Genomic DNA, 26327 nt, shown 5'->3' with positions numbered 1-26327 from the left:
CCGCACTGAAAGGTCAGGAGAATCCTGGCCTAGCTGCAGGGCGCCAAGGCTCTGGGAGGGCTTGGTGGAGGGGAGAGGCTAGGGTGACTTCATCCTGCAGCAATGTGGAGGCTAATGAATTTCATATCCCCTCCCTGAACTCAGTCACAGGAGGGGCCCAAGGCTGGTGGAAGGAAGCCGAGGCAGAATGGAGAATTAAGTGAGCCATCTGAAGAAGAAAGGGAGAGGGAACGGATGGGTGGGGGAAAGGGAGGGGGCCTAGAGGAGACAGAAGGGAGGGAAAGGGCCTCCCGACAAGAAATCCACTGTGCCGGCTTCACGGACCAAATGACCCGTATCATCCCCGTGCCTCCACGGGAGGCGACCATCATAAGTCAGGTTCAAAAAGGCCAGTCTGATGGGCGACACAGCCTCTTTCGGGGGAATATCCAACTGCAGGCTAAGGGTGGGGCCTAGCTGCCCCCCCTCCCCCCAGGAGCCCTGCCTTCCTCCTCTGCCCCTCCTACCCACACCACCTTCTCCCCTCTTTCCTCCTCTTCCCAGAACAAACAGCAGGGAGGTGGCGGCCTGCCCAGAGAGCTACTATATTCAGAAGCAGCAGACAGACAAGCCATGTTCATGACATAATAGTGCTAATGACACCACTGTTACCCAGCACCTATCTCCAGAACCCAAGGCTCTCTTCAAATCTAAGTTCCAGCTCAGGTGGGTGGAGACTTCTCTGTCTGAATACAAAAAAGGAGCCTGAATTCAAGCGTGAGAGAGGCAAGGTAGACTGAAAGAAGAACTTCCCCACCAGGTCAGTTAAACTTAAAGTGCTAGGCTAATGGAGACTGGAAGGATGAAGGTAAGGTGGGGGGGAGAGTCCTCATTTCTGGGGGTATCCAGTGAAGGCAGAGCCACCACGACCCCAGACTGCCTCCCCACAGCTGCCCACACCACTTTGCTAACTCCACAGCCTCTCACTGAGCCCTGGCCCATGGAGCAGACAGTAGGGGCTGCCAGCCACCTTCCAAAACATGTTTTGCCTTTTTGCCTTCATTTTGTGGCTTGGCTCAACTAGGCCTAAAAATTCCCCACACCTGGGGTGGGCCAAGATGGAATGCTCCACCGTTAACATCACTGTTTCCAGCCTGAAAGCCCTGCTCTGTCCTCAGGACAGCCTTATGGGGTAGGACTGCAGGTCCTGAGGTCCCAAGAGCCATGAGGGGTGGCTTCCAGGGCCATACAGGGGAAGGAGCATCAGGAAGCCATGGTTTGGAGTCTCTGGGGTCTTGCCATATCACCCCTAGTACCACCCCCAGAGTGCCTCTAAGAAGGAGCATCCACGGTGGTCTTCTAAGACCTGGCCCAAGTGGCCCCATCAGCTTACCGCCAGGATCAAAGGGGTATCATTTGTGCCCAGTAAATTTCTTCCTGATTTGCAACCCTCAGCCCAGAGCTCCCTTGGCTAAATCCTGTTGATGGCTGCCAAGGCCAGTGTAAACATTACAAAGGAAACACAGTGTCTCTTGGCAAGGACACTTCATAACAAAGTTCTGAATTCTTCCACAATGCTGTTTCAAGAGCTGCAGCCACAAAAAGTATTTATCCTTTACTGTGAATCTCTGGGTTCAGACAGTCGCTATGGGCATTGGTGCCCCAGTTGTGCTGTCCGTGTGTGTATCGCTTATTTTAGACTGAGAGTCCATGGAACACTTCAAATAGGCCCAACAGTCTCCGGCTACCTTCCCTGGGCACTGACTGGGAGAACAAGGATGAAGCCAGTCAAGGCTCCTCTTTCCGATACCATCGACTGGGAGAATCCCTTCTCACACTGCTATTGGGAAATGCCGATCTGATGGGCAGACACCCCTTGTCTGGGGGAAAATCCAACTGTCAGTTAGACCATCAGAACCATGCCATATGAAGAACAGACAAAGGAGATCCAAGAACAAACCACAGGCAGGCACATGCGGACAGAAGGAAGGGGAATGCAGCGCAGAGGGACTCCAGGGCAGGCCGCTATCCCCACAGGAAGGGAGTTCTGACACAGGCTCCGGGGCAGCCTGGTGGCTCTGCTTTGGAGAAGCAAGCTGAGGCCCAAGGCAGCTGCAAAGGTGCTCCCTCCCTCTGCTTCAGTCTGCCGGCTGTGTCAGCAGCCCCTGAGGCAGCAGGAGCCTCAGGCAGTGGGCGGGAGAGCATGTACCCAGCACTGCGACATCCCACCGTAGCACTTGGTAGCACTTCTGAACGTTGCGGGCTGAGAAAGGAGAACTCTGGAACTGAGAACAATGGCTTGTCTTTGCTTCTGGTTGGGTCTTTCCCCTCTGGTGGCACCAGAATCAGGAGGGAGCTTGGGTGGGCAGCCACATGGCTCAGCCCCTGAGCCCTGTGATCTGGCCATGAGCGAGGCCGGGGCTCTGCCCCGGAGGCTGGTAGAGGGGGCCCAGGAGGCGAGAGGGAGATAGGGCACCTTTCCCTGAGCTGCAGGCCAACCAGACATTTTTCCAGACTGGGCAAGCAGAGCAGAATATAAGAAAAGTAAAAAGAAAGAAGGCTGAAGCTAATGCATGTAACAAGAGGAGTGCGTGATCATTGTATCACCTGCTGGAAAAGAAACAACAGCTCTATCTCAGTAAAAGCCACAGATCAGGTCTCATGAGACCAGGGTTCCAGCCCAGCCTGCCACCAGGAGTAGTGTGGGTAGGAGTCCAGTCACAACCTGTTTTGTTAACTAATACCTCCCCCATACACACACACATACACACAAAGCTCACTGAAGATTACCATTCATTTGTTCAGCAAACATTATCAGTATAGTGTAGACGGCAAGGACCTAGGCTGCCTGGGTTCAAATCCCAACTCTGACACTTAGAAACTGTATGAAAAGTGAAAGTGTTAGTCACTCAGTCATATCCCACTCTTTGTGACCCCATGGACTGTAGCACACCAGGCTCCTCTATCTGTGGGATTTCTCAGACAAGAATACAGGAATGGATTGCCATTTCCTTCTCCAGGGGATCTTCCTTACCCAGGCATCGAACCTGGGTCTTCCACACTGCAGGAAGATTCTTTACCGTCTGAGCCACTCTGTAAAATGAGGATAATAATAGTAGTACCTATTCCTGTGGTTGTTATGAAGATTAAATGAGCTAATGCACTATAAAGTACATGTAAAGCACATAGTGAGCTCTTGAGAGGGTTAGCTATTCTGGCCATTATTACTCCTCTTTCAAGGTCCTTTGTCAGGAGCTGAATTCCTGCTTTGGAGACCCTCCAATCACACAAAAGAGGTAGACTGGGAAAGGAGCAATAACTGTACTGTGCAGTAAGTGCAGTGATAGAGCTGTGGCCCAGGGAAACACAAACACAAGCAAGTTCACTCTGCCTGTGGCAATCAGGGAGAGCATCATACAGGAGGTGACATTTGCTTTGGGCCTTACAGGGTGAATATGAGTGCCCCAAATGGAGAATAAGTACATTTGAACATAGACTGGGCAAAAGCTTAGAGACAAGAAAACCCGGGAATACATGACCTCATGAATCTGGCTCTCAAGTTCTGTAGGAATTATGGAAGGAAATCACAATGGCAACAAAACCAGGTCAAACTACAGGGCCTCAAGTATCATGCTACGGCATTTGAACTTTGTTCTGTAAACAACTGAGAGACACTACAGAATTTCAAGCAAAGGGATTACATGATTAAGTTTGTGTTTGGGAAAATAACACATTTACAGGTCATGGAAAATAGATTAGAAAATGAGAGGGCTGCTGAAAAACACACCCAGGAGGGTTTTGCATGGCTTGGGAAAACACAGAAGAGGAGAAAGTATTCTAGTGCTTCTGGCCGGCTGCCAGATTATACTGAGGCCAGGGTTCAGGGAACTGACACCTACTGTGTGTCAAAAGGGTGCCAGGGCTCAGTGCTTCAAGTTGGAATCAGATCTGACACAAGCCTCTGGGGGCCTGGCAGAGCAGGCAGAGGACAAGGAAGTGGTACAGGTTCCAGGCTGGGCACACACCAGGGGGTCCCTGGAACATGAGGACAGAGTGCTCATGGCTCATGGGGTGGAGAGGAAAGTGCTATCTGGAGAGTATCCTAGAGGAGCAGCAGCTGTGCTCAAGGGGGCAGAGAGCGAAGGTGTGGAGACGCAGGACCGCCTGCAGGGCTCTGGTTGCTGTGAGACAGGCACCGGTCTGGGGTTGAGAGTTTGAGAAACGGGGCTAGAGAAGTAAGCGGGAGTCAGAGCTCCACCAAAGGCGTGGGTCCAAACCTCTGGTGCAGCAGCCTTTAAAAAATACAGATCTACTTAAATCAGCATGTCTAATGGGGGGGCCTCAGGAAATTTTAAGAACTCTCTGGAGAATCTGACCTGCACCATGGGCTGAGAACCAGAGTTTTGGGGTTAGCCCCCAAAAGGTGACCTGGTCAGATCTGTGCCTTAGGAAGATCCAGGTGGAGGGGCGAGGCAGGAAGACTCAATCAGCAGTTCCGATGGTGGTGCAGGGCCATGGCAGGTGAGGGGTGAAGCTACAAACTGGCAGAACTTGAGCAGTCCATACAATCTCACAATGAGGGGTGAGGAAGAGAGGAGCTGAGAGTCATTCTGTATTTTAGGAATGAAAACCAGGGCCTAAATCTGTGGTTCTCAACAGTTTCAAGTCTGAGCATTTCTTTTCCGCATCAAAAAAAAAAAGTGATGATAGTTAAACTTGCATTTATTGAAATTACCTAAGGACACCAGCTACATGGATTTAGAGATCATTTTAAAGAATTTCCATTTTAATCACCACAACAGGATAGATAAACATGAACAAGGACACCGGAAGCAGAACAAACTGGATTCCAATCTTACCTCTGCCGTTATAGCTGTGTGACCTTGGGCACATGAACTGTCTATGCCTCTGTTACTCACCTGTTAGATGGTATTTCAGCAGTACTGCATCATGGAGCTGTATGAGGACTGAAGAGTTGTTCAAGTAGAAGGCTGGGAAGAAGGCTGACATATAATCACCTCAGTGAGCTTTAGATATTACTATTGTTGTTATTCAGGTTAAAGAAGATGTGTGGTGCACATGTGGATGTAAGGATGCCCAAGGTCATGTGCAGTAGTACCAGGTTGGCCTGAGTTGCTCCTGTCCTTTTGAAGTTTGCAACATGGCACATAATTAACCACATATGTCCACATGTCATAATCATATGGCTGCAGTGTGACTATGCCTATGTAAGGCAGTGTTATTATCCAATACACCAATATACTATTGCATGGAGGAGGATGCCATCGGTGCCTTATCAGAATTATACCTGAAAGCTGGATGTTACATCCAGGTGTTGTGACTTGAAAAAGGCAATTTTACATAAATATTAAGTTAAACTGGAATATCAGATCACCTGGCCTGCCTCTTGAGAAATCTGTATGCAGGTCAGGAAGCAACAGTTAGAACTGGACATGGCACAACAGACTGGTTCCAAACAGGAAAAGGAGTACATCAAGGCTGTATACTGTCACCCTGCTTATTTAACTTATATGCAGAGTACATCATGAGAAACGCTGGGCCGGAGGAAGCACAAGCTGGAATCAAGATTGCCGGGAGAAATATCAATAACCTCAGATATGCAGATGACACCACCCTCATAGCAGAAAGTGAAGAAGAACTAAAGAGCCTCTTGATGAAAGTGAAAGAGGAGAGTGAAAAAGCTGGCTTAAAGCTCAACATTCATAAAACTAAGATCATGGCATCCGGTCCCATCAGTTCATGGCAAATAGATGGGGAAACGGTGGAAACACTGTCAGACTTTATTTTGGGGGGCTCCAAAGTGACTGCAGATGGTGACTGCAGCCATGAAATTAAAAGACGCTTATTTCTTGGAAGGAAAATTATGACCAACCTAGACAGCATATTAAAAAGCAGAGACATTACTTTACCAACAAAGATCTGTCTAGTCAAGGCTATGGTTTTTCCACTGGTCATGTATGGATGTGAGAGTTAGACTATAAAGAAAGCTGAGCATCAAAGAATTGATGCTTTTGAACTGTGGTGTTGGAGAAGACTCTTGAGAATCCCTTGGGCTGCAAGGAGATCCAACCAGTCCATCCTAAAGGAAATCAGTCCTCAATATTCAATGGAAGGACTGATGTTGAAGCTGAAACTCTAATACTTTGGCCACCTGATGCGAAGAACTGACTTATTTGAAAAGACCCTGATGCTGGGTGAGATTGAAGGTGGGAGGAGAAGGGGACAACAGAGGATGAGTTGGTTGGATGGCATCACCGACTCGATGGACATGAGTTTTGAGTAAACTCCGTGAGATGGTGATGGACAGGGAAGCCTGGTGTGCTGCAGTTCATGGGATCACAATGAGTCAGACATGGCTGAGCAACTAAACTGAACTGAACTGAGGCTGGAATTCCAGGATGATGTAATTGTAGGGTAGGCATCCAAGAACCTTCAAGAACCTCTCCTTGGAAGCCAGAATGCCATTACCACTCCCCTGTACCTGGCTTGTTGAGGACCTGAAGAACTCTGGAGGTGATGCTGATTGAGCAGCCCCCTGGCCAGTACTATCTGTTCACACCAGCTGATGATGTAGCAAGACTGCTCAGCTGGCCCACAAATCCTCTAGACAGGATCACAGACAATGAGCGGAAAGGGCTTTCAGGGTCCTCTAGCACAACTGTGCTCCCTGTGTGGCTGCAGACATGGCTCACTTCTCCCCTCCCTGTCTTTGCCCCTCCCTTTGGTTGACAGGTGAGGGTCAGATCTGTGCTAGGGGAGAAAGAGCATATGAGTTGCTTGGTTTCATTTTCTACAATCCAGAGCCCTGGGGAGTTTCTGAACATATATACAGTGCCATGGCCAGAAATAAGGAGGACTAGAAAGCTTCTTCTCTGAGAAGAAATGAGCCCTGGTTGGCGCCAAGCCAGGGAAGAATGTGGGGTCTGTGGGGCCTGAGCCCCTGGCAACGTGCCAGGAGCCAGCCTGTCTCCAGAAAGGAAATAACTGCTCTGTGGAAGGTTTCTGTTCTGGGCACACAGCCTTAGAAAGTGTCAGAGGTCTGCTAGGCTAAAGGGGCCTTCCAGGACAAAGGGAGTGTCCTGCAGCACTGGAGGGGAAATGCTAACTGCCTACTGACTGGACAACCCCAGGGGGAGGGACAACCAAGAACTGAGATGGAGTTTTCCAATGCACCAGTGATAGGAGGACTCAAATTCAGAAATGAACTTAACTTTTAGAGGAAAGTTTAAATTATAGAGTAATTGAACTATCCAGTCAATAGACGGCAAATGATACCTGGTACATGCAGATGAGAAAAGTGAGGCTCAGAAAGGGCAAATGAGTAGCCTGAGGCCACTTAGCCAGCATGGAAAGGAAGCAGAGCCACAGCTGGACCCAAGTGTGTGAGACTCCAAGCCCATCACTGCTTACCTTAAAAATGGGCCAAGAGGGGGCCACAAGCCCAAGTGTCCATCAGGAGGGGCTGCTCAGATAGCTATGGAGCAGAGAGTGAGGGAGAGCTTTAGGTACCAATATGAGTGATCATAGAGCTATCCTACAGAGCAAAAATAAAAGTGTGTAGTTGCTTGTACTTACTGCTAACATGTGCCTTAAATAAAGCTGGCAAGACACAAGAAACTGGTATGCCGATTGTGTCCTGAAGGAAACTGGGTGATGGAGAAACAGAGTGGGGAGAAGACTTTTCCCTGGTGCAATCTTTTATACCGTTTGGAATTTGAATCAAGGGACGGTATTAGCTTTTCAAACTTTTTTTTAAAGAGAGTGACAGAGAATTTCCTTGTTCAACCCTCTTAAATGTGATGAAACAGACTTTTACTGAGCACTGAGGGTGTGCCAAGCCCCAGAAGGGTGCTGTGGCTTATACCATGATGAGCAAGATGCTGCCTCTACTCACCAGGAGCCACTCACCCCAGGTGACCCAGACCCCCCAGGCTGGGCGGTGGGATAAGCAACCATAGGTCCCTCGCAGTTCCTCCCTGTTGTGCATTTGCCCAGACCCCCAGCCACCCTAGGCTGGGAGCCTCAGTTGGTGAGGGGTGAGGGTCTGCCCCAGATCCAGCCCTAGTGGGCCTGACGACCAGGAGCCAATCTGAGCCAAAACTGCCCCAGGCCACACCGTGACTTCCCAGCAGAGTCTCCAGGCAGGGCCATGGAGAGGTGGGAGCCTGAGCCACCTCCCTGTGGAAAGGATCATACACAATCATGCCCTTTCTTCTCTTGCTTCAAGCACTCACTACATATAATCAAGCAGCAGTTGCTGAGCAGATCAAATAATTAGTGAGCCCTGGAGATGAGATTTCAGCCTGGGTGGGAAGTGTGAGCAGGTCCTGACTCTATGGAAATGTATCTGTGATCTACCACATTGGGGAGCCCCCTCCCTCCCGCCTCACCCTTCCTGCACTTTCCTGCCCCCACGTTCTGTCCCCCTGACTATACTTCCTAGGAGTGGGCAGCAGCAGCAACCCCGGTATCTTGACTTCCCGCCATTCTCCCCAGCAGTCGCTTCATATTGTCCTCGATACACCATGAAGAGATAAATACCTCCCCTGGGGTCAAGCTACACCAATTGGTGTCCAAGATTCAAGAAAGGGAAGCTCTTTCTGGAGGAAAAGTGCAAGTGTCCATGGAACTCTCCAGGCAAGAACACTGGAGTGGGTAGCCAGCCATTCCCTTCTCCAGGGGATCTTCCTGACCCGGAGATCAAACTTGGGTCTCCCACACTGCAGGTGGATTCTTTACCATCTGAGCCACCAGGGAAGCCCCTTTCTGGAGGAGCTACCTCTTTCTGGAAAAGGCTAAGCGTCTAGCTATATGAAGCCAGTGAATCACAAAATGCTCTCCCTGTCAATGCTTCCAATGAAGCTGTTCTCCATGGACCTGATGATAGAAAATGTAAACATAAGCAAGTTTTCTCAGTCGTCAACTGGAGTGGCAGGAAGTTTTCAGGGGTTGCTACTTAACACTTAACTGCAAGTGTGCTGCAGTTTTTTAATTGAGAAAAATTATTAGAAGTGAAGGTCTTACCTGAATGCATCTCCTGGGAAGACATGGATAGGGGACATTTGGGTTTCCCCATTTACTTTGATGACCATACAGCAACCAAATCTCTCCTGAGTGTGATATACATGGAGAAGCTGAAAGAAGACACTGACATTGTCCACATGGACAGTGACTTTAGGTCTCACATAAAATCTTTATTCTGCCTTACCTTTGCAGTGCAGTCCCAGGCCAGACTTTTCCCTCTCTGGTTCTCAGAGCACCTGGCAGCCAAGCCAAGGCTATCTCCCATGCTAGCTCACACAGAGCAGGACTCCATTCCCCTAGCAACCTCCTAGAGAAGGTGACCTAGGGAAGGACCGTTACTGCTCAGAAAACACATCCCCACCCCTCACATTTGGGAATTCAAGAGCAGAGGAGTGAGGGGCATCAGAAGCAAGACAATTGTCAGGAGGAGGAATGCAAGACTCTGGTGCTGGACCCAGCCATCCAGTTCTCGCCTGCACAGAGGTTGCTTTCATTCCTTTTCTTCTGTTAATTTGGCCTGTTTTCCAAACATGGGTCAAACAACCTCCCTCCCAGAAGCAGCAGCAGCAGAAGGAAATGTTATTAAAAACGGGTCCGTTAGTGGGCATGGTGTGTGGATGGAGTCTTTGGGATTTTGGCTGCCAAATAAAGACTTTATTGTTGTCATTCCTCCTCTCCCAAGCTCCCTCCCTCTCTTCCCTCCTCCCTTCTTCCCTCCTCCCTCCCTCCCTCCCTTCCTCCCTCCCTTCCTCCTCCCCTCCCTACTTACAATGATCCTGGCCCTCCCCTAACCTAACCTCCCTATCCCAATAGGATCTGGTGGAGGAAGAGTCAGGCAAACACAAGCACGCACACACCACTGGGAGACCAGAACTTCTGGCTGGCTCTCTGCTGCCACAGCTCCACTGAGGGTGGGGGGAGCAGAGGCAGTCTCGCCTCACCTCGCCGGAGACAAACCAGAGCTGAGAGGAGAGGCAGGTGGTTCAGGTAAGCGTCTGGAGAAGGAAAGCTCCGGTCTCCAGCCAGCTCCTTCCCGCTCCATTCACGCCAGGTTCCTAATCCAGGCTCTGTCCTCTCCTTCCTTCTTTCCTTCTGACCCTCCTTTTTTCCTTCCTTCCTTTCTTCTACCAGATTTTTCTCCTTTCAAAGGAGCTCAAATCAGTCTTCCTCATTTCTTCTCCACCCTCTTCCTTCTCTTCATCATTCTGCACCCATGAATTGGCTTGTTGCAAAAGTTAAACTTTCCCGGTACAGATGTGTACTGTAGCAGTTATGCTGCACACAGTATTTCTGCAGATTGGGTTCCCATAGAAACTCTACTCTAGAACCCATTTTGCTGCACCTTTGATGCTCTGTCACACACTGTCACAGGGACACACATGTGCCACGCAGATGCTGCACTTTCACTTCGCATGCACACACACGAATACACACACGGTGTGAAGGCATCCTGTCCATTCACCTCCATTCTGACGGCATTTGACATGCAGAGCTAGAGCGCACACTGACAAGACCCTGGCAGGAACACACAGGCGCGCACGCACGCTGCTCCCGAGAGCAAATAGAACGTGCCCACCGAGGTGGCAGAGCCAGAGAAATCATGTGTCGTGAGTCCAGGCAGAGCAGGAACAACGGCAGGGGCTGGAAAGATTTCTTCGTTCTTCAGAACTTAATTGGATGGGAGAGAGAAAAAGCAGCTTTCTAACCTGCACAGTGTATTCCCAGTAGCTCTGACTTTCTCTGCCTCACTAGTCCAAACCACTTTTCTTTTGGAAAGAGAGAGAAGAAAGCAACCCTACTCCAAACCCTTAAAGGTACTAATTCCCAGCACTGGGGGTATTCATTTCTGTTTTCGGCAGGCAGCCAGAAAAGAATTCTCTTAAAGCCACTTCAGCATAATCCCACATTGGCAAGGGCTCCCTATGGGAGAGGAAAAAAGACTAATTCCTTAATCAGTCAAGGGAGGGGAAAATTGAAGTGGGAAACTGAATTTTGTAAATAGGGTGACCTTCTCCATTTCCCCAGCTCATTGCTCTTCGATTATGCAGAGTGCTATCCCAAGGCAAGAAGGGCATGGGCTAGGAGAGGGTCTCCAAATATGGTTGGTCTTCGAAATCTCCTGGGTGCAGGGTAGGGTGAGAGGTGCTCACTAGAAATACAGACATCTGGACCCACGGGATCAAGACCCAAGAATCTGCTACTGTTTCAGGACGTGAGAGGCAGCTAGGGTTTGAGAACCCGAACCAGAGGCCTGAGGAAGACGTGTGTGGGACTGCAGAGCCCAGGATTCTGGCAGCGTTAGCTGGGCAGATGCACTGTGTGGCTTCCCGGACAAGGATTGTCTGATGGAGCAGCTTCAGAGTGTCTCAAGTGGGCCACCTCTTTTGCAGAGTAGAAGCAAGCACCTGAGGGGACATGAAAGACCTCCTGTGAGCTCTCGCCTGCTCTTCTTCTTGTAAGCACTGGCAGCTGTGTAATGAGGGAGCATTCCAGAAGGCAATTTCCCCCAAGGTAGCTCCAAAGAGCTTAGGCTTCCTCCTACCTGTTAATCCGCCTGCCTGGGCCCCCAGGGGCAGTGTGCAGGGCTCCTCCCCACCCCTTTTAGATCCCCTCCTCCTGCCCAATAACTGTCTGCTCTGGTGGGCTTGCACAGACTGAACCACAAGGTCTGCGCTCCCTCTCCACCTCCCCCGGGGCCAGCCCCACTCATTGGGCCTCTGGGGGAAGCTGGAAGGGACAGGTACCAAAGGTTGGGAGGGGAAGTCATGAGTCACAGTGGGACTCCACAGCCAGCTGAGGACAGCAGCCTGCAGTGTCCCTGGTCAGCACCCCCGCAGCTGCTGCAGAAAGGCTCAGGGATGGGAGCGGGTGTTAGTGAGGGGGAGGGACAGAGCGAACATTCCCCAAATGGCTGGGGGCATCTATGGCTTCTCTAATTAATTGATTCTGAGACCTAAGTGTGGTCTCACGGGCCTGAAAGGGGAGGAACTTGCTCTGTGTAGGAGAGTTGGTGGAAATCCAAGTAACCGTCTGCAAGGATCACCATTCAGTGGAGGGAACGGCTGTCCTCTGGCCAAGCTGAAGGGAAAGAGACCCCATTACTTTGAAATAATGTCAATAATAGCTTAACATTCACTGAGCACTTACTTTTTGCACATTTACTCACTTAACCTTCAAAATAACCTGATAAAAATGTGTTAGTATGCCCATTTTACAGATGAAGAAACTGAAGCTTAGTAGAGGTAAGAGATTTCCCGAGTACCCAGCTAAACAGCTGAAGAGTTGCAGGGTTGAGACCCACATCTATAAGCACTCAACACATCAGACAGATTCTTGTAGGCTTTCTTCACGGGGTGGAAAAGCTAGGGGATTGAGGCAGAGAGAAGGACATAGTGAGGAGCCATCTCACCCTAAATTGTTCCCCTTGCCTTTAGAATGGAAAACTTGCTCTTCTGGACTAGTGGCCTGAGGCCAAAAAACATTGTGTTTACACTTTGCCTTGTGGTAGACACTGGGGAGACAGATGGTTTCTCCATTAGAGTGTTAGATTTATTTTTAGCTCTTTTTGATCTGCAGCACTTTTTAAAGTCGCTTATCACATTTACTTCTGAAAATAACCGGATGAGGAACAGAGGGACAGGGAAGAGTTCTCTATCTGTGTTTTATAGGTAAGGGAAGTGAGGCTGAGAACAGGGTCACGTCACTATAGGCAGAGGTGGCTGGGTGGGGACCCCACACCCTCTGCCTAGTTTGCACCATGATGCTCTCTTCATCTTTGCCCCAGTCAGCCTTACTCTTATTCTGATTTCATTCCCCAAGAAAGGGACAGTGAGTTGGTGATATGCTTAATTCATCATGCCTCAGTGTTAGCTCTTGCCTTACCCGAGAACCCCACAACGCCTACTTGGAGGCCTTGGAAGAGTCTCAGGCAGCTGAGACTCTGAGGTGGGTCTGCCTCACTCCTCTGTTAACAACTGGGCAGAGACTGCCTGATTCTCCTGGCTTCCAACTCCCTTGCGGGCTTCAGGAAGACACAGAGAATAGAATGGCTTTCAGAAGTTTGAGTTTAGGACAGAAAGTAGGAAACCAAAAAATAGGGTCATCCCAATGTGCACGGGCATGGCTCTGGCAGGGGCAGCCCCATTCCAACGGTAGGGTCACAAGCTGGGTTAAGCCATGGAGGCTCAGGGTAATGAGCAGGATGTGAAATCTGACAAGAACACCAGGAAGTAGTGTGGAGTCATCTTTCTTTACCCCAAGGAGACACACCCAACCTCACTCTCAGCTCAACCCCAATCCCAGGCTCTCTCCATACAAAGCCAATTACCTTATGATTTGGTAAACCCAAGTGAACCTCAACCCAACCCTGCCCTGAGGCTAAACATTGCAAGAGTCCTGGGAGTTTGAACCTTAAATGAATGAATTTATGAGCTAAAGAGGGACAGGGCTATCTCACTTTAAAAATCAGAGTCTCTTGAGAGGATATGTTCTTTTGCAAACAAATAAATGAATAAATGAAACCCCTGCCATTTGCAGAGATTTTATGCACTGTGACATGCCTTCATGTGGATGATCTCATTTGATCCTCATACAGTTGAGGACCCTGGGCCTGAGGAGGTGGGTCAGAGCCAGGATTCAAGCCTAAGCCTCTAATACTTGAAAATGAAATTTGAATTTAAAACTCTCTTAAAAAGCATTCTTAAATGGGAGAGTGAATTTTGGGTTGGTCAAAGCAATTGCTTTCCCCTCACAAATGAGCAGCTTTTTGAGAATAGGTGTTGGTGAACAGGGTTACAGGAGGTCAGTGGTTATAGGTGGTCCACATGCATTCATTGATCAAGCAGTGAGCTCAGCCCAGCAGAAAGTGGGGAGGTGTGCTTGCGAAGACAGGAACATAAGAAGGTGTGACTTTGGGCTTTGTGGGAGAGACTATGGCTCCTTTTGGAGTCCAGGGACTTCTCGTCTGTCCCAAATTCTGGTTTGGAGACTTAGTCTGTGGGGACAGCCCAGGCTCCATCAGGAAGGAGCACTGTCCCATGAGAAAAGCCTTAGAAATGAGCACTGCTTCCTCAAGGAAGGAGCGTGTGCGCACACACACAGAATGGTTCAGCCCCAGGGCTAAGAGCAGGGGAATTCAACAGGCCTAGTTTCTCCATGGAACAGGCCCAGGAGCTTCTCCTTGAGAACTGTCTCAGCTCTGAAAGGAGCTTGGCCAGCCCCCAGAGGTCTGGAGCATAGATGGGTCAGAGGACCGCTGGGGAGATAAGAGAAGGCCCCGAAGGGTCTGGCACAGGAGGTGGTGACGAGGATGGCCTGTGTTCATGGGGATGGCAGGGGTGGGAGGCATGCCCGTCGGGTGGGGCTGTGACTGACCCGTGACCCTGACACACCTGACAGGGGCCAAGTGCTGCCCAGGCCTCACGTCACAGCGCAAGAGCGGCTGCATCACGGAGTGGCTGCCCCTCCGCACAGGCGTGGCTTGCTCACTCAAGGCCCAGGGCCTGGTAAATGCTCTTGCTGACCAAGGCAGTGAAGAGGATGGGGTTCCGCAAGGCTGGGAAGCCTTCCTGGGGCTTCTCACTCCACAAGAGACCTGTTGCTCATTGTCAGGCTCCCAGCTGGTTAGGAAGTAAAAAGTGCCAAAGCAAAAAAAATTCAAGGTCACAAAAACTGGGACATTTAAAAATGTTTGGTTTTAGCACACTAATGTAATGCTTTAACTGTTTAAAATCCATGTGTAACACTGTTGTGCTATTTTCAAGAAAATTATGGAACTTGTAATATTTTCATTGATAGTTCACCAATTACAAGTGGTGTGGGGTCTGGCAACAAGACTCAAGTTTAGTTTTACAATGAATGTCTTTTCACCTCAGTCTTTTTGATGTATCCCCAAGATTGTTATGTGCACAACTGGAGATAAAGCCAAGAACCTAACTGCAGCGTCCTTTGTGATAGGAGGCCAGGGGAAATGGCCCCCTGGGCCCCCTTGGAGAGGTCTGCCTGGGAAGAGGCCACCTTAGAGGAAGGAGGAGAAGAAGCAGAAGCTGCAGGGCAGCCTCCTCTCCCTTCCCTCCCCTCTGTCTTCTTTCTCCTTTCCCTCCACACTCTTTACCCTATGAGGACTCACGCACGCACATAGAAGAGGGACGTATGCATTTGCTCACACATGTGGCACAGGGAGAAGAGTGTCTGTGTGAGCGTGTGTGGGCTGGGTGTCCAGGGCAGGTGTGTAACAGGTGTAGGTAGACTCCCTCGTCCCTCCAGGGTGAGCCCTGCCCTCGTCCCTGTTTCTTGTCACACTCAGCTCCTTCTGAGTAACAGACTCAGGCTAAACATCTGGTGAGGGGCTTCTACTGAGCTAGCTTTGAGCAAAGCTAGCAGGAAGCCAGTACTGGTTCACACAAGGGAAGAACCTAACCGATGTGGTCTCCAAAGAAGGAGGGGAAGCCTGAAGCAGAGGCAGTGATCACAGGGTCCAGATGCAGCTGAGGATACACTCCAGCCCCCTTTCTCTCAAGGAACCCCAAGAAACCTGCATCTCCAAAGTGTCCCAAGCCCTAGGAAGGGGAGGGGCAGATGACTGCACATTGTGAAGAAGCAGGAAAGAGGGCCACTGGAAGCAACATGGAAACAGATCCCGGAGGAGACTAGAGAGGCTGTCACAGGGACCTTGGGAGGGGAAAGGACAGGCAACCCAAGCCAGCCAGGGCAGGAAGTCTGAGAGAGATGCCAGTTTGTGTCTGAAGCCTTGGGTCTACCACAGTTTCCTCAGCCTAATTTGACTCAAACCACATGGCCCTATCTGAAGCATCATCAGAACCAATAGGAAGGGCAACCCCAGAGCATCCTTCAGCAACCTATTCCACTATGTCTCTGAGGCAGGCAGGAAGTGCTTCTTTATATCCCACCCCAATACCATCAACTCCAATGCATATGGGAAGCAGCAATACCAGATCAGAAGAAATGAAAGTGGTTTCCCCACAGCTTTTTTAAAAATTGAAATATAGTTGATATCTAAGTACAGGTGTACAATACAGTGGTTTACAATATTTAAAGGTTACACCCATTTATAGTTATTATGAAATATTGGCTATATTTCCCATGTTGTACAATATATCCTAGCTTATTTTATACATAATAGTCTATACCTCTTAATCCCCTATCCCTATATTGCCCCTCTCCACTAGTAACCGGCTTCCCTGGTGGCTCAGAGGTTAATGCATCTGCCTTCAATGCAGGAGACCCGGGTTCAATCCCTGGGTTGGGAAGATTCCCTGGAGAAGGAAATGGCAACCCACTCCAGTATTCTTGCCTGGAGAATCCCATGGATGGAGGAGCCTCGTGGGCTACAGTCCATGGGGTCGCAAAGAGTCGGACACGACTGAGCGACTTCACTCACTCACTAGTAACCACTGGTTTGTTCTCTATACCTATGAATCTGCTTCTTTTTTTTGTTATATTCACTAGTCTGTTGTATTCCTCACAGCTTTCAGTTGCTTCCTTATTTGTTTCTCCAGGAGCCTCCACATCTGGGGAGAAATTCTTGGTGTATGTCCTGCTGGCAAAGAGCAGCATTCTCTGAGCTGAGCCCTGGGGAGGAGGGGTGAGCGGATGCAGAAGCAAGGGGATTGCAGCACTTCCTTCCCAAGAGCTCACTGAGCCCACGGAGACATGGGGCTTTGTCCTGGGTCTGCTATTATATAGCTTCCTGGCCTTGATAAGCTACTACTCCCCTCCAGTACTCAGTTTTTACAAATAGTTGAGTCTGGACTTTATGAATTTCAAAACACTTTTAGCAATGCTACATTTTTTTCAAATGAATGCATCAGCTAACCCTTAATATGTGTAGCAGATTTTAAAACCACAGAGCTCCTCAGGTTGGCACAGGGGTGAGCTGGGGGTCCCCCAGGGCCATCCCCTTGGTCTCCCTCCCTCAGGAGGACTCCACAGAAATAGGGCACAGTTTGAAAACCACTGAGCTATGGCACCAGTAAGGACCCTTCCAGATGTAATACCCCAGGACTCTACAGCTCTCCTATATGGGGAGAGATGATTTTCTCATGCTGCAAACCAGGAGACTGAGGACTAGAGTGGTTAAGGGTGTTATCCAGGAAACCCTGGGAGTCCTGATTCACAGCCCAGTGCGTTCTGCCAAGACGGCTGACACTTTAGCACATCAGTGCCTGGGCCTCTGGGAAAGGGAGCCAGACACTCAAACCCTTGCTGCTTTCTCAGCTGCTAGATACAGGCAAGCAAGGAGATGCTTCCACAGGTCCATCCCACAGCTCCCCACAAGCCCATCCCAGCCAACTCCAGCTGCAAAGACACGTGCTCTTTTTACTGAGGCCCAGCAGGCTGATGACTTCCTGCATTCCTCCCCACAGGTGCGTCACCTGGATCATGAGGTCATCCCTCTGCTGGCTCCTCACACTTCTCATCTTGGCCTCAGTGGCCCAAGGCCAGCCAACAAGACGACCAAGACCCAGACAGAGGACCCGGCCCAGACCCAGACTCAGGCCCACACCCAGCTTTCCGCAGCCCGATGAGCCAACGGAGCCTACAGACCTGCCTCCCCCACTGCCCCCAGGCCCCCCATCAGTCTTTCCTGACTGTCCCCGGGAATGCTACTGCCCCCCTGACTTCCCGTCCGCCCTCTACTGTGACAGCCGCAATCTCCGAAAGGTCCCTGTCATCCCATCCCGCATCCATTACCTCTATCTCCAGAACAACTTCATCAGTGAGCTCCCGGTAGAGTCCTTCAAGAATGCCACGGGCCTGAGGTGGATCAATCTGGACAACAACCGAATTCGAAAGGTGGACCAGAGGGTGCTGGAGAAACTCCCCAGCCTGGTGTTCCTCTACATGGAAAAGAACCAGCTCGAAGAGGTGCCCGCAGCCCTGCCCCGGAACTTGGAGCAGCTGAGGCTGAGCCAGAACCAGATCTCCAGGATCCCGCCCGGGGTCTTCAGCAAGCTGGAGAACCTGCTGCTGCTGGACCTCCAGCACAACAAGCTGAGTGATGGTGTCTTCAAACCCGACACCTTTCAGGGCCTCAAGAACCTCATGCAGCTCAATCTGGCCCATAACACCTTGAGGAAGATGCCCCCCAAGGTGCCCACCGCCATCCACCAGCTCTACCTGGACAGTAACAGAATCGAGGCCATCCCCAGTGGGTACTTCAAGGGCTTCCCCAACCTGGCCTTCATCCGCCTCAACTACAACCAGCTCTCGGACCGGGGCCTCCCCAAGAACTCATTCAACATCTCCAACCTGCTGGTGCTGCACCTGTCACACAACAGGATCAGCAGTGTGCCCGCCATCAGCAGCAGGCTGGAGCACCTGTACCTCAACAACAACAGCATCGAGAGTGAGTGGGGGGGCTGGGGCGGTGTGGGAGGGGGTGGCAGGCTCTCCCACCTCATTGCTTTCACGCGAGCCTCATGCTTGTGGACGCAAAAGCACACAGTCTGGCACAGTCTTCAAACCTTGGTCTTTCCACTTGCAGCCCACGCGACCTTCAAAGAATATCTGACCTCTCTGGGAAGTCTCCTCATTTGTAAAATGGCACAAAATGTATATGAAGACTTATTAGTTTAATGCAGATAAAGTGCCCAGAACACTATGGTTGGAGGGTAACAGCTTTTTCTGCCTCCAGCCCTTCTCATCAGCCCCTGCTCCTTTGCCCTCCAGACCTGTAGGTAAGGGAGACGTGAAATACAGTCCTGGACATTCTCCTAAAGAATGGTGACATTTAGATGCTGAGTCTGGAATGTCTTGGGCCTGTCCACTGCAGAAGCTGGCAGCATGAGAAAAGAGGCTTTTTCCCAAGCCTGAGCCTAGGTTTTAAAGAGTCTGTAAAAACATACACAGAGAGGCAGTTCTGTATGTACTATGAGTGCCCATGTTTAGTCGCTCAGTCATGACCTACTCTTTGCAGCCCCATGAACTGCAGCCTGCCAGGCTCCTCTGTCCGTGGGATTTTCCAGCAAGAATACTAGAGTGGGTTACCATTTCTTTCTCCAGGGGCTCTTCCCCACCCAGGGATCAAACCTGGGTCTTCTGCATCGCAGGCGAATTCTTTTACCAATTGAACCACCAGGGAAGCCCCATACTAAGAGTTTACGACTGGAAAAGACGTGGAAGTCAGAAGAACATGTCTGTATGTGGATGCTTTCTGAATCTATCTGGAAGGCTGAAAGATTTGGTCATAAAAGTCAGTACACTCAACGCAGAATTTGCCTAAGCTACATTTACAGGGTCTCGGGTTTTGGATAAAAATTGTAGGCCAGAAAAAAGACTGGAAGTGACAGCTTTGCCCAATCAAAAACATCAGATCGGAGTAGACCATCAGCAAAACAATTTAAAAACAAATGAGAGAATATTCTCTCGTCACTGGACAAAATCAGGCTGCATCCAGAAAATGAATGCAGCAGCTGTAGGAATGGAGACCAAGGAGAAAGAGAAGCACTCCTAAAATAATATTAGGAATCCTTAGCTTTCAAGCCAAAGGATGAGAGGGAATTTTTGAATTCCTATAATCTCAAAACAAGTGGATGATAGAACAGGCTTATTCACTCATCTGAGATAATTACACAAAGGTAGGGGAAGGCTTCCAGAGAAGGCAATGGCACCCCACTCCAGTACTCTTGCCTGGAAAATCCCATGGACGGAGGAGCCTGATGGGCTGCCGTCTATGGGTTCGCACAGAGTCGGACACGACTGAAGCGACTTAGCAGCAGCAGCAGGAGCAGCAGGGGAAGGCTTCTTAAATCTTGCAAGAAAGAAATTCAGGAAAAGGGAAAACTGTCTAATTTTACCCTGCAGGTAGCAAACTGATGGAACACATTACTCCCACGAGGCTGTATAGGCCAAAAATCTGGACAGAAAGGATACCTTGATTAATAAATAGTTGACAAGTTTCTACCAGATTGTGGATAAAAACAGGCTGCAGCAGGAGGAGGGCGGTTATCCAGCCTTCTGAGGTTGAAGACAGAAAGATTCCATCCACACTCACCATTTCACAGATTTTAGAACAGCACATCAGGGGGGTAAAGTCCAAAGCCACAAAGGTCATAGGAAGAAAATTCATCCATGTCAGGGCTGTTTCTGCTACTCCAATGCTGAAGAGAGAAGCAAGGGGAGAGAGGCAAGAGGAGGAAGAGGAAGAAGAAGATGAAGAGCAACCAACCACCCACCCACAGAAGATAAAAGAAGCAAGGCTTGGGGAGATTAAAAAGCTTCCTTTAGAAGATGGCATGCCTCATGTCATCTAACAAAAGGTGAAGGGGAAAACAGAAACTCATCTTCCATTGGAAAACCTACCTCCATTTGCCCATCTCTTAGCTTTGTAGCTCACTTTCCCCAGCATCAGTCATCACTACAGAATCAACAGCTCCATCATATACTGGGGCCCGGTGCCCATCCCTGGTCCCCCTTTCTCTTCCTGTCATCCCTAGTTCAGAAACGTAGCCATCTTCTGCCCACCCTCAAGTCTCACATCCTGTTTACAGGAAAACCTCCAGGGTAATCCATCCACTGTTGGCTTCAGATCTTGCTTCCCTCCACTGTTTCTCCACATGCAGCCAGATTCATCTTTCTACAGTATAAACCTGATCGTAGGGCCCTTCCAGATTTATCCCCCGCAGGACACCAGTTCATATATCCCACCATCCCTCTCATAACAGCAGTCCTGCTCAGTGACATTACTCAGACTAGAAATCAAAGACCCCATCCTTAGTGAAATATCTGAAAGTCTTCTATAATTGGTGGCCACAACTGGAGCCTTTCCAGTTTACTCTGCTTAGTACATCACATTGTACTATTTACTGGTTCCAAACTCTGCCGAGAGCTTTTTGCCCTCCACAACATCATTCAGTTAGGTCACAGCATCAGAACACCATCCCCAGGTCTCTAAGTGTTAATCCTATCTTTGAAGGGTCAGCTCAAAGTTCACTTCCTCCATGACTCTTTAGAGTGAGTTTCCAATAACAATTGTTGATCAGTTCCAACTTAGTTCATTTTACATATGGGTAAACCAAGCCTGGAAGTTAGGGTCAATCTCTCATGGTCGCATGTTCCTGAGAATCGGTCAGCCAGTTCCAGAGAAGAAATCTCTAGGGTCCTTATCCTTGTCCACCCTCTTCTCCCTCCACGTTTTGGCCTCTGGCCCTATCTGGCCTGACCCCCTGCCCACCTCTCCTGCTGACTTCTCCCTTTCTTTCTCTGCAGAAATCAATGGAACCCAAATTTGCCCCAACAATCTAGTTGCCTTCCAGGACTTCTCCTCGGATCTGGAGCACGTGCCGCACCTCCGCTACCTGCGGCTGGATGGGAACTACCTGAAGCCGCCCATCCCACTGGACCTCATGATGTGCTTCCGCTTGCTGCAGTCCGTGGTCATCTAGGCCCTCCTGTGCCCCTGGAGCTCCTCCGGCCACACTGAATGTGGAGGCCCAGGTGCCCATGCCCACAGTTTGTTTGCTCTGTCTCCTTTTCTTGCTCCCAGCTTTGCCTTTCTTATCCCACCTTCCTGAGTCAGGGACAAGCCACATACTCTGCTGCCCCTGCAGCTGCTAGAACAAGATTTCCAAAGGCTTGATTTGGTCCACCCAGTTCAAAAACACCTGCTGTGCATCCAAACTTCTGGTCCCAGAAGCACAGGTGTATGTCTAAAGATGTCACACTCTCTTCCTCCCCTCATCACTCCTGGGTTAGCCTGGGCCATGGACTGAAATCTGGTTCTCGTCCTGGCCAAAGCAAGCAGAGAATGGTCAGGGGCAGCCTAGACGTGAAGTTTGGAAAGTCCTGCTGGAAACTCCTCTATTGTGGGCAGCTCTGACCCAAACAGACTGAGGAACTCAGGCCTCCTGGGTCAAGGATCCCATCTTCCAAAACGGCTGCTGCCCTGTCCTGTTCACGGGCACCAGACAGGCACCCGCCCTCTGCCAGCCTGGGTTCTCTGGAAAGGAAGTGCAAGGGAATGGCTGAAGAAGGGCGCAGGCTTGGAGATGTGCACAGGGATCCGCACCTACTGCTCCTTCATAGGGTGAGATGGGGCCTCCTTCTCGGCATGCAGCCTCCTGGCTGAGCCCCTTTGTGCCAACAGTAAGAGCAGGGAAGCACATTGCAGAAGAATGGCCCAAAAACCTAGGAACCAGCCAGTAGGAGAAGGCTGAGAGTCAGAGCCCAGGATGGCCCGTGTGGGTGCAGATGGCCCCTTGGCCACTGGACAAGAGGCCCAATGCCTGAGGAGCAACATCCACAGGGAGGGGACAGAGCCACCAACCCTGCCCTGCTATGCACTCTCTGTCAGGGAGAACGGCCCTGCCCCTCCATTGCTGGGGAGCAGCTCCTGAGAAACTGCTCCAGAAACGGCAGAGAGCCTGGAAATCTCCCAGAACCCTCTTCTACTTGTGCAGCGGCCTCCCCTGTCAGCCAGGCACAGCAGTGACATCTGGTGGCTGATACTGCCCACAGCTGGCCCCTGTGTCTTCATCATCTTTCTGGAGTGATTTGCCAAGGTCGAGAGTTGGCCTCAAGTTCCCACTTGAAAAGCCATGGGTGATATCCATGGTCTCTTTCCTCTGGGGTCTATAGGGCACACAGGTATAGAAGTACCAAGATAGGGGACCTGGTTCCCATATGAGTGAACCCAAGAGGGAAACTTCAGGAACCCAGAAGAGGATATGGCTTATTCCCCTCTGCCCTCTCACCTTGTGGGTCCCTTCTGCTCTCTGCTTTCAGGTGGTAGACTAAGGAAGTGGCTAAGGTACCTCTCCAAGGACCCTCTGGAGCTCATGTTCCCTATGCAGCTCCACCCTTTAGACCATGTTTTAAGGCAGCACAAGTCCTAAATATTATCCCCTTCCTTTCCAATAATTTATTCCCTGTATGGACTGTCCTTCCTCCAAAGTTTTCACACACACCACCCCCCAGTCTGGCCCAGGGGAGCAATGTGTGAAAGGCCTCTAAGGGAAGCCCGAGTCCCCCAGAGCTGACTGACCTTCATCTCCCCCTTCCTCCCTCTAGTAGGTGGAGATGCCACCCTCCTACAGCCCCCAAGTGTATGTTGGTGGGATTGGGGGGTGTATGTCCTAGAAATGAGTAGGACGCAGTGCCCACTCTCAAGTTAGGTTGAGAAAAGTTCCAGAGATGTTTAAGAAATTGGATCAAGCTAGGTCCCTAACTTTAAGAAATCTCCATTTTATTCTAATTTTTCTCTTTTGCTAATTTACAGAAAATGGGCCCGTTTCATCAAGTTCCTCCCCATGTTCCCATCCAACTGCTTCATTCTTTGTAGCTGCAGCTAGCTTTTCCAAAGATCTTGCTTAAAGTCAAGCTATATTGTAGCCAAGGTGCTATGGCTTGGATAAGCCCCCCTTCTGTATCTTACTTCCACCTTGTACCCTCAGCCCCTCTGATAATGAGCACAGCTCCCAGGACTCCTCAGGGAGGAGGGGTCATTCCCCTGCTCCTGCAAACCTGAACTGTTTTGTTTCAGCAGCAACAAATTCACCATCATTGCATTGCCCTAGAATACGCCGGCTTCCCCTATAGCTCCCTGCAGCTGTAAATCAGAGGAAATTGAACTGGCTGTACAGTACCACACACACACAACGGGCTGGTTTCCCTTGGGTTTCAGGAGGCCGCCTCCTCCATATACAACTTCATCCTCTCAGTGCTGTTGGCATAGGCACATACAGATGTGTAAATAAGTGTGTATGTGTACTCTGTACCTACATCTATTCCTTCTTGAAGATCATGACAACTTTGTGAAACAACTTTCACATTCCATCACGCTTCACAGCAGAGAAAATAAAGTGATATGAAAAATATCCTGCTTGAATTTGACAATGTAAACAGGTGAGATTAGTATCTTAAATTTATCTTGCCACTTTTTCCCCCTGCCTCCAACCTTACTGCCTCTGAGAAGACTGGTAGAGATAGGATCCTATTCCTAAGAAACTCTAGGGAAATGACTCCAAAACCTTTTCTTGGTGAACTTCCCCTAAATTCACAACTGTCACAAAAAAAATAATTCCTAAAGTCAGATAAAAAAATCTGACAGCTGCATGTGAAGCTCCAAGTTCTTTTCAATCCACAGATACTAGATGGTTGAGGGTCTCCCAAATACTCAATGCTGAGACTGATACAGAAAGACACAAACCAATCTCCATTCCTAACCAGACAAAACTTACAGACTAGTTGAGGACCAGTAGTGTAAGATGAACAGAACAGTGTGGTGGAGGTATATCAAGCGCAGTGAGCAAAGGGCCAACCACTTCATCTGGAATGGTCTATAGGCCATGCAGATATTCACAGAGGGGCAAGATCAGGATGCCCTGGAATCTCTCTTCAGGTGGAAGGTTTGTTTCGGAACCAGCTGTGTAATCCTCCCGGACTACACCACCTTCTTTTGGATAAAAAACTGCCAGATCCCACTCCTGCTACCCTGCCTCCTAAATTCCTCCTTCAGTTCAATTCAGCAAGTATTCAGTGTGTATCAACCATGTGCAACGTTTCCAGCTAAGAATTCAAGGACAGGTAATATATACCCCCTTGCCCTTGAGGAATTCATAAAGGGAAAAATCCATGAATTACTAATTGCACGTCTTAAGTGTTTGCAATAATGCTGGGTACAAAAAGCATTGTGGAGAGGGTCTCTACTTCTGCCTAGGAGAAACCAGAATGGTTCCTATCATTTGAGCTGGATCTTAAGATTTGAATCAGATTTTGCCAGCTGGGAGAAGGAGGAAAAAGCACATAAGCAGGAAAGAAGGGAACCAGCATGAGAAAAAGATCAGAAGACATGGAGTCTACCTTGTGTGTGTGTGTGTGTGTGTGTGTCTGAGAGAGGAAGAGGAATGAATTCCAGTCATGAAGTTATGTGGCTACAAGCCCTCGGCAGGGAATAGACCCCTGCTGTCCAAAAAGCAGGAGGGTTCCTGAAACTTCCACCTCTGCCCCTCTCTCTTTCTCTCTGTGCCCAGCGAATAGGGAAGCAACAGGGTCACCCTGCCCCAGACCTCTGTCCCCAGGGCCTGCCACTTCCACTCCATCATCACGCCTCCTGCTTCTCCTAATGAGGCTCGGATTAGAGTGGCTCTCCAGGGCTGAGCTGCCTGGAACAACAACAGGATGGTTAGACGGTTCCCACACAGATCACACACACACACACACACACACACCATGGACTCTCACACACACACACACATACACTGTGGACCCTCACACACACACACACACAGACCCTCACACACACACACACACAAACCCTCACACACACACACACAAACCCTCACACACACACACACACCGTGGATGTTCACACACACACACACCATGAACCCTCACACACACTCACACATACACACACACACCGTGAACCCTCACACACACACACACCATGGACCCTCACACCCACACACACACACACACACACACACACGATGGTTAGATGGTTCCCACACAGATCACACACACACACAGACACCATGGACCCTCCCTGAAACCCATGGTAACCAGACAGCGTGTCCGGTGTGTTTGTGAAGCCGAGAGTAGGAGGGGGAAAGGGTCTAGCACTTGAAGCCTGAGAAGCCTGAATCAGAAGCGGCTCAGCCGGGGGACAGGGAAGCAGGGAACTGGAGCATGGGCGGCAGGACTATGACTCCAAAAGCCTGCCGAGAGCGGGAGAGCCAGAGAGCAGGGATTGCAGGGGCTGCAGCCATAGACCCTGAGAACAGAAGTGCTGGGGGGTGCGGCCCAGGGAGAACGAGGGTGGGGGCAGACTGCAGGGGAGATGAAGGAGCAGTCACACTGCTTTCTTCTCAGGGAACAAGCGGTGTGGCGGTGGAAGGGGTGACGCCCGGCTAACTGGAGTGGGCCGGGGGATCTGAACGCAGAGCCTTGGCTGTGAAGAAGGTTGAGGACCTCCGACCGCATTCACTTCCCGCTTCCTGGGCACCTTCCTGGCTCCAGGGCTGTCTCTCTCCACCAGCAGAGCCCTCTGTGACTCTCCCCATGCGGGGGGCTGCTGGGGGATCAGGAACAGATTTTGCTCTGGAGACAAGGTTTCTGGGCTGGGAAAGCCCCTCCATTCCAGCTGGTGCCCAGGAACACTGCAAGCCAGGCTCTGCCCCTTGGGCCAGGCTATAAGCTCTGCCCCTTCAGGTATTATGCCAGGGCAGAGATGAGTTCTGCCAGAGCCATCTGTTCTGAGGGCACAGAGACACATGGCCTCAAGGACTTCTAGGGTGAGACAAAGAAGGCAGGGGTCATATGAATAAAGGATTTAGGACCTGACC

At 50.1% G+C, this 26327-nt stretch overlaps 1 protein-coding gene across 1 annotated transcript; it reads left to right on the top strand.

Annotated features, from left to right (window-relative positions):
- Positions 1-9845: 9845 nt before the first annotated feature.
- On the top strand, positions 9846-23856 carry PRELP (proline and arginine rich end leucine rich repeat protein). Its single transcript, XM_081495038.1, has 3 exons — positions 9846-10011; positions 17409-18391; positions 21253-23856. The coding sequence occupies exons 2-3, from the start codon at positions 17425-17427 to the stop codon at positions 21426-21428; spliced, it is 1143 nt and encodes a 380-aa protein (XP_081351164.1). The 5' UTR covers positions 9846-10011; positions 17409-17424; the 3' UTR covers positions 21429-23856.
- Positions 23857-26327: the final 2471 nt, after the last annotated feature.

This window comes from Giraffa tippelskirchi, chromosome 5, assembly GCF_054371585.1.
Source record: "Giraffa tippelskirchi isolate mGirTip1 chromosome 5, T2T-mGirTip1v1.2.pri, whole genome shotgun sequence".
NCBI classification, from domain to species: Eukaryota; Metazoa; Chordata; class Mammalia; order Artiodactyla; family Giraffidae; genus Giraffa; species Giraffa tippelskirchi.
This window is presented reverse-complemented; position numbering and strand designations above follow the sequence as displayed.